The sequence below is a fragment of the Populus euphratica genome, unplaced genomic scaffold, assembly GCF_000495115.2.
Source record: "Populus euphratica unplaced genomic scaffold, PopEup_1.0 scaffold756.1, whole genome shotgun sequence".
Lineage (NCBI taxonomy): Eukaryota > Viridiplantae > Streptophyta > Magnoliopsida > Malpighiales > Salicaceae > Populus > Populus euphratica.
In genome coordinates this window covers 89404-97667 of record NW_011500624.1, presented here as the reverse complement: position 1 = coordinate 97667, position 8264 = coordinate 89404, and the positions used below count along the sequence as shown (strand labels likewise).

At 33.7% G+C, this 8264-nt stretch overlaps 1 protein-coding gene across 3 annotated transcripts in view; it reads left to right on the top strand.

Moving 5' to 3' along the window:
- Positions 1-4879: 4879 nt before the first annotated feature.
- The window catches only part of MLO1 (Seven transmembrane MLO family protein), an 8111-nt gene continuing 4726 nt past the window's right edge, over positions 4880-8264 (top strand). The window contains exons 1-6 of one of the 3 annotated variants that reach the window (XM_011012735.1): positions 4880-4898; positions 5569-5766; positions 6134-6393; positions 7542-7658; positions 7773-7833; positions 8140-8234. In XM_011012735.1, the coding sequence (XP_011011037.1) occupies positions 5586-5766; positions 6134-6393; positions 7542-7658; positions 7773-7833; positions 8140-8234 (714 nt within the window). In that variant the 5' untranslated portion in view covers positions 4880-4898; positions 5569-5585. Of the gene's footprint in view, positions 4899-5458; positions 5767-6133; positions 6394-7541; positions 7659-7772; positions 7834-8139; positions 8235-8264 lie in introns of those variants that run through there. The other 2 variants (XM_011012736.1, XM_011012734.1) reach the window with 2 other exon arrangements.

Genomic DNA, 8264 nt, shown 5'->3' with positions numbered 1-8264 from the left:
AATTTATATGGATGGAAAGGTAAGACATAGGCCTACAACTGTCATATGAAGCTCAAGACTTAAAAATGCTATTTTCAAGTCCAAATTATAGCAACAACAAAGAAGCCTGAATCTATCTTATAGACCGAGCACTATTTAGTATTTGGCCCATATCTGAAGTTTTAAAAGTCTAAATTATCTAAAAAATTTTACACAAGAAATCTGAGACAATTTCCTACAATTTTCATGTTTTTAAGTGCTTCTCGAGAATGTGAGTATGCTTATTTTTCTTTATTTGCTATTGTGTACACTAAGTTAAAGATACCAATGTTTGCATGATAGGTCCTTCAAGTGTGATGAATCGAGCCTAATTATGATTGTTATTATTCTTTTTATTTCAAAGGTTTTATGTTTTGTTTTGCTTGAGGACTAGCAAAATCTAAGTTGGGGGGTGTGATTGTGCATCAAAAGTGTCATTAAGTCTCTTATTTTACATATGTATTTATTGTTTTTATTTGGTTGTTTTTATAATAATTGATGTGTTTTTTAGTAATGAAGTTTGTTTTAATGTTTCGATAGGTTTTTGGAGCTTAAATGAATTAATTCACAAAATTCAACGTCGGAATTCAGAACAAAGAATTGAAGAGACATTTAGTTGAAGATTGAAGCAAATCTTGGTTCAAATAAGTGCTCCAAATTTGTCCCAAAAATCAATTCTATTCCAATTCTAGAAAAGAATATCATATGATTTATTTCAAGCCCAAACTTGCCTTATGTTGTGTGCAAACTTCAACCATTAAACACTCAAGGTTTCAATGTCAATCTTAGCCCAAATAATAAGTACATTTGTATACTTATTTGATGCTCAAATTCAGCCCAAAAATCAGCCCCAAATCAGCCCTAAATCAACCCCAAATCAACCTTCAAATCAACCCAAACACAATCCATGATCTTACATGTCCACACAACAAATAACAATTGATTTATTTTGGGCAATCCATTGATCCAAGAAGGCAAGCACATGGATGGAAAGCTGGAGGGGATATTTTAACATTATTTTGGGTCAAAAAGAAGAAGGAGACACCTCATAAATGAGGAAGAAAAACGTGCACCAAAGTAGTTGTAAAGCTGTCTTGATTTGATTTTTCAGAACACCTTTCGGTGTTTTGCCCATAACTTTTGACTCAGGTGTCCAAATGAGCTGTTCTTTAATGATCTGGAAAGGTGACAGAATTGCCTATAAATATGTCTCTAATAGACTTCTCCAAAAAAAGCTTCTAAGAGGGTCGAATTGCTGTCCAAAGTTAGAGTCAGATTTGTGTCCGAATTTTTTCTGAAATTGTATTGTGTTCTTCTTTATAGATTTCGGTTCTTTAGTTTGTAAAACTTATTTTTTCAGTTGGATTCAAGTTCTTTCATGTTTATTGAAGTGTTCTTATATATAATCATGGTTGGCTAAACTCTTTCTTGGATCCAAATCAAGGATAATGGTGATTGAGGTGAGTTCTTTAGGATATGAATGAATCTTAATGTTTATCTTCTTATTTTCTTCATGAATGATTTATTATTGTAAAGAAATTTTAGAAATCATTTAGGTAATGTTATAATCTTGAATTTTTATGCACAAACTTTAGTTTTGGTATAGAGATTGCTTGATTCAATGTCTTACTTAATATGAAAGTACTTGTTCATTCTTAAGCAATAATCAATTTTCATCCTTTTAAATTTCATTGTAATATCTTCTGATCTAATATCACCATCGTTGATATTAGGTTGAGTTATCTTATATATGTTGAAGAAATCACCAATACATCACCATTAAAATTGATTTGGACCAAGACTTACTTTTCTTGTCATTTAAAATCTATTTACATTTTTTTTTTATCTTTGAAAACAAATCCATCAATTATTTTCAACCAAGTTATTGTTAATTTAATTTCTCTTGAGTTTTTTTTTTTGTTACTTAGCTTAATTTCCAGATCTAGCTCTCTGTGGATATGACCTCGATCTTACCGAGTTAATTGCTACATCGCACACTCGTGCACTTGCGAGTTAAAACAAGCCGATCATAACAAGCGGTCAAGCACTGAACCTACAACATAATGGTTAGATAAACATGTATGTGATGATGGGCAAGGGATAGGTGGAGGCTATGACGGTTGGGCTAATTATAGTGGGAATATAGTAGATTTGGAAGGAGAGTAGGGTGGTTTGGATGGGGGAAGTAGTGGAAAACTTTTCAATCTGTTCAGAATTATCAAATGAAAGCAGACTTGATAAAAGATACAAATGCGTTGAGATGTAATATTAAAACATCGATAACCAAGGTGCGAAAAGTTGTAAAAGATGTAATATTAAAACATCGATAACCAAGATGCGAAAAGTTGTAAAAAAAAACACATGGAGAGGAATGAAAATCCAATTTATAATTGTTATAGGGACGAAAAAAGAAAAAGCAGAGACACCTAAAAATATGCTAAAAATGATAATTAGAAGACCAATAAAACAAACAATCAAATGGAGATCTATTTGTAAGAACAAGAGTAAGGATGTGATTTATAAGATAAACTAAGGTTTCAAATGAATAATTTCAAAATCAGAATGGTGTTTTACATTGCCCTAGAAGAGTAAGCATTGTTTTCATAATATACCTACGATGACGTTCTATGGTGCCATTTTGCTCATGAGTGTGAGACAAATCAAATGATGATGAATACCAATGGTTTGAAAGAAAGTGGATAATTTTCGGTATTCACCACCCCAATTAGTTTGAACAGATTTTATTTTTAATGAAAATTGACGCTTTACGAGAGTTTGAAATTGGTGAAAAATAAAGTAAACATCAGACATGGCAACAAGAGGATAATACAATATATATTTTATGTACGCATCAACAAAGATAAAAACAAATAAAACGCTAGCCTTCCAATGAAAAAAAAAGGAGCAAAACCTATACATCACTAAAAATTAATTCAAGTGGAGTAGAAGTTTTGTGACTCAATGATTTTTCTAATGAACAACTTTGACATTGAAAATTAAGACATTGTTTATCACAAATAATCTTATTTTTTTAGACTAATAATTAAAAAAAACAAGAGGTAAGATGACCTAGTTAACTATGCCATAAATCGGTAGAAGCAAAAATGCAGGGAGACTAATAGGTTTAAAGAACTAACATGATGGAAGATCTGGACAAAACATAGAGACCATCTTTACTTTGACCCGAGAGAAGGACTTCTTTGATGTTGAGATCTTTGACATAAAACACAAAAGGGTAAAATTTAAAATAAACATTGTTATCGAGATAAAATTTCTAAACATAAAGCAAACATTTTATGATTGTAGGAACATGAAAAAATTAGACAAAGTGAAAGAACGAAGAGTTGTATATATTTTTGTATGACCGATATGAGATATGGGGAGTCCATTACCATCACTAACGTGCAAATTATCATTACCGAGATATAGTTTTGAGACAGTCAAACCTGCAAGGTCAAGTGTAGCTTGTTGATTTGCACCGATATTTGTAAACTAATCGGTAGAACCTGTTGAGGAGATACTAGATTTGCACTAGGTTGCTATTTATAGTTTCAGTGCTGGAGTTAAGGGCAGTGAGGAGCTGTATAGTCGAATGTTTGGCATAATTAGCAGCATGGATTCTGCCCCTTATTACACTGCTAATTTCCCTGTCAGTTGCCTTACCTACTATCACTATTGAAGGAGATATAGAGGCTGTGGAAATTAGGTCTAGATGCAGTAGACATGTGCCCTCTATTGTTGAACTGGTTGGGACACCATCCTCCATGGAAACGGCCCCTGTTGTGACCAAAATTTTTAGGAGACTAACATTGAATGATAAAGACTACGAAGGGGGTGTTGGGAGTGGGCAATAGATGTGCATTGATGACAACAGACCCTATGGATGAAAGGGACATTTTATAAAGGAATTTATGTGTTAAAAGATGACCATGAAGATTAGCATACGAGAAAGTCTTTGCTTTGGTCATAAGACTTGTTACTAAGTCCTTAAACTCTCCTAGAAGGCCATAAAATACATATAAGTTGAAATTCTTCAGCAAAATAAGTTGGCCAACAACGGCTAATTCATTAAATAAGGCCTTAGCTTTTTGCATAAATTGAGTTACCGACTCATCAACTTGTTAAAGGTCTTGAAAGGAGCCATGAAGTTGCATAATATGAGAATTGGATGTGGAAGATAGAGCTTGCTCAAGTGTGTGCCAAACAGAACTTGAAGTTTGGTAATCAAAAACAAAATGGAGAACTTTCATGGATATCAAAGAAAGCAGAGCACTTAGAATGAGTTGATCTTATTGTTTCCAACAAAGAAAGAATTGATTTACCTGAAGAGAGGTTTCATCGTAACAAGAACATATAAAGAGGGACAAGAGTTTGAGCTATCAACAAAGCTGAAAACTCCTTAGCCTAGGAGATACAGCTTTATCTGCATTTGCTAATATAAATAATTGGTGTTTGTTAACTTGAGAGAGATGACATGGTGAGTGTGGAGGAGAGAGACAATGCTTGTGGCAGAAACTGTAGAAACACTAATAGAAGAAGGTTACAACAGAGGAGTATTGTTTCGGTTGAAGAGGGTGTCATCACCATCCGTAAGCTGTGGCCATAGCAAAAAAGAGGCATTGAAGAAAGCTAGGATTGCGGTAGAGGAGAAAACGAGCACCACCGATGCACATGGTGAGTGTGGAGGAGAGAGACAATGTTTATGGCAGAAACTGTAAAAACACTAATAGATGAAGGTTACAACAGAGGAGTATTGTTTGGGTTGAAGAGGGTGTCATCACCATCCGTAGGCTGTGGCCATAGTAAAAAAGAGGCATTGGAGAAAGCTAGGATTGCGGTAGAGAAGAAAACGAGCACCACCGATGTTGTAGAGAGAGAGACGGCTTATGGCTAAGATGAGAAGTCTATAGTAAAGGAGAGAGAAAGTGTTTTAATTTATTTAGAGTTCTAATGCTAAGTTAAGAATAATAAAATGACTTACATCATGCCTTAACTAACCTTTTTTTATTTATATATATGTTATATAACATAACAGTAATGATAGAGATCACAATATTGAAATAATTCTAAATTAATTCATATATATATATATATATACATGAAACTATATCTATTTTTGACAGGACAAAGAGCCTTAAAGTTTTTTTAATTTAAAATTAATATTTTTTTATATTTTTATATTATTTTGATTTGTTAATATTAAAAATAATTTTTTTAAATAAAAAAATAATCCTTTAACATATTTTTAAATATAATATACTTAAGTAAAACAACACTCTCAAACTTCCCGACATGAAAATTACTGTGTTCTAAATATATTTCTCTCCAAAATTCACACAACAGAGACCACATGAGTCATGAGTCTATCTCCATCTCCATCAGTGACTTAAATACAGAGATATATATATAGAAGTATCTACTTCATAACTGGTAAGATTTTTATTACTTTATTATTATAAATATAGAACTCCACTATTAGAAACAGCTTCGTGCTCGTTATTTGTCTTTTAGCCTGCCTCCCCTGGGATTGAACAACACTCTGATATTGGGTAGAGAGAGAGTGGGAGATGAGTGGTGGAAGTGAAGGAGAGACGCTTGAGTACACACCTACATGGGTGGTGGCTGCTTTGTGCACTGTTATAGTCGCCCTTTCTCTTGCTGTTGAAAGACTTCTTCATTATTGTGGGATTTTTCTCAGGAGGAAGAACCAGAAGCCCCTCTATGAAGCCCTTCAAAAAGTTAAAGAAGGTCTCTTTTTCTCTATCCATGCATTCACATTTAGCTTTCGTGTCTCTACCCTTTTGCGTTGTTGCATCGTATTCGCTTAGTTACATGGGAATGACCCTAAATTTCTCACCTTTTTCCCAAGTCTGAGTACAATACTAGGATTTTCTGGGGAATTGGAAAGTGGGTCCTATTCTGTTCTTGTTTCTTTTGATGATTAAAAGGGTCTTCGTAAAATAATGGATTTGCATTTTACTGTCTGACAAACGAATCTGTCCTTTTAATGTTGTCTTTATGAGAGTTATGTGTTCATGTTTTGCATAGACAAACATCATTATCGGTTTACCTGTGTGTTTTGATTGAGTTTTTCTTCTTTTTTTGTTGTTGACAGAGTTGATGCTTTTGGGTTTCATATCTCTATTGCTGACAGTTTCCCAGAACACCATAGCTAAAACATGTGTGCCAGAGAATGTGGTTAACGACTTGCTTCCTTGTCGCCTTAGTGAAAAGCAAAAAGAAAAAGGACATGAGTCCTATTCTACGACTACAACTAAACATTTTCAAAGCTTCTCTCCTGGTACCATTTCTGGCACTTTTAGGCGTCTTCTGGCTGAAGCGTCAGAAGCCAATCATGGTTATTGTGCCAAAAAGGTAGCATTTATTTATTTCCTCAACTATTATTGTTGTTGTTCTCTGTAAACGTTAACTGTAAGAGTGGTTTGAAGAGTAGAGAAGTTCTATTATTCTTAGAGATACATATGATGTATGCCATGTATGGTATTTAAATACGAACTCTCCATTACTTCCTCCTATACATAAGCTATTCAAAAATAAAAAACATTATCACCATCGTAACAAGATATCAGTTACAATCTTTTCTGTTTTGGCTGGATACTCTTGTTCCCTTGGCTGCCACTGTGTCATTAGAATCAGATTTAGTTTTATCTCCAATTTATTGATACACACTTGGGATTAATTTAGAACAGCAAGAGTTCTTCAATATCATTGTTTGTTGAAACGGAATTCTATGTTAGCGAGATTTATTATATTTGCAGTATGTTTGATGGTAGGAAAAAAAAAGGAATATGATTAACCATTTACTGCTATATTCTTGAACTAATCTGCGTAGCTATAACAATGTGAATTTCAATTTTATATAGCATCAATTTTCATAAATTTTATAATAAGAATTGGATTATAATCATTGTTTTTGTCCGTTCATTCTATTTATCATCATTCTTAAATGCTAGTGGTAAAAAAAAATGCCAATAGTAACTGCTCTTGAGCTATACACCTGATTAAAGATGACATGAGTTTTTAGTGATGTCTTTTTCATTTCTTAAAATCAATTTTCAATAAGGTGTATTCCACTTTAAGATAATGATGGTAAAATTTGTTTATTTTTTCCATGCTTCCTGATTGACTTTCTTGTTTCAATTATATGTGTATAGTATGGTCTTATTGAACTCCTTATTCTGTAAACTAGTATAACAACTGGGACATACAAGGTAGATGCTGATAATGTTGTGATATCACCCAGTACATAGAGGTATAAATGCTGGCCAAATTAACAGAGTTCTAAGGTAAAAGGTGAAGCAAGAATGTAAGGAGGGAAAAGAAGAACAGTTTTATAGTTTCTTCTTTCAGAATTGTGCTGTGGCACAGTTATGTGGTCTGATCCTATGCATTTTTATTTTTTTTCGCAATTCGTGTTTTCTTGACACTCAGGTTTCTTCATCTGTGCTGATAAATCACAATGCTTTCCCCCTCATCATTTCTCTTTTATTCCCTTTCTTCAGGGCAAGGTACCGTTGTTATCATTGGAAGCCATACACCATCTACATATCTTCATATTTGTCCTGGCCATTGTCCATGTAACTTTCTGTGTTCTCACCATTCTTTTTGGAGGTGCAAGGGTGAGAACCTAATATGTTTCTTCAGTTTTTGTTTAAATTTTAAGGTTGTCAGGGTACTTAATTTTTCTTTCTCAATGTTTTATGATTCATTTGTGATCAATTGCCATGATCTAGATTCGTCAGTGGAAACACTGGGAGAATGAAATTGCAAAAGATCGCTGTGATACAGACCAAGGTAAAGATATGTGCCAAATTTTTTTGCACCTTTGTCTTTTATTTGCGTAATAATTGGCAGCTGCATCTATTATTCATTTTTCTGGATACCTTGAAAACATTGTTGCTCACAAACTTTTAGTTCTGTCACTGGAAGTAAGATCACAGGTTGATCAAACAATGCCTTATTTCAGATTAACTTCGTGTTTAGTGGATGAGGGGAAAAATCTGGCTGACACAATCAGTTTCCCTTTCCCAATTTCTTGGAAAACCATTTTAGCAGTTAGTTTTCCTCATTGCTTCTAATATGAGAGCTTTGATCTTGCAGTTTTGCAAAAAAAGTTCACCCATGTCCAACAACATACTTTTATCAAGGAGCGTTTTTTGGGAATTGGTAAAAATTCAGCTCTGCGAGTATGGCTGGTAAGTCTGTTCCTCCCCATACCCAACCCC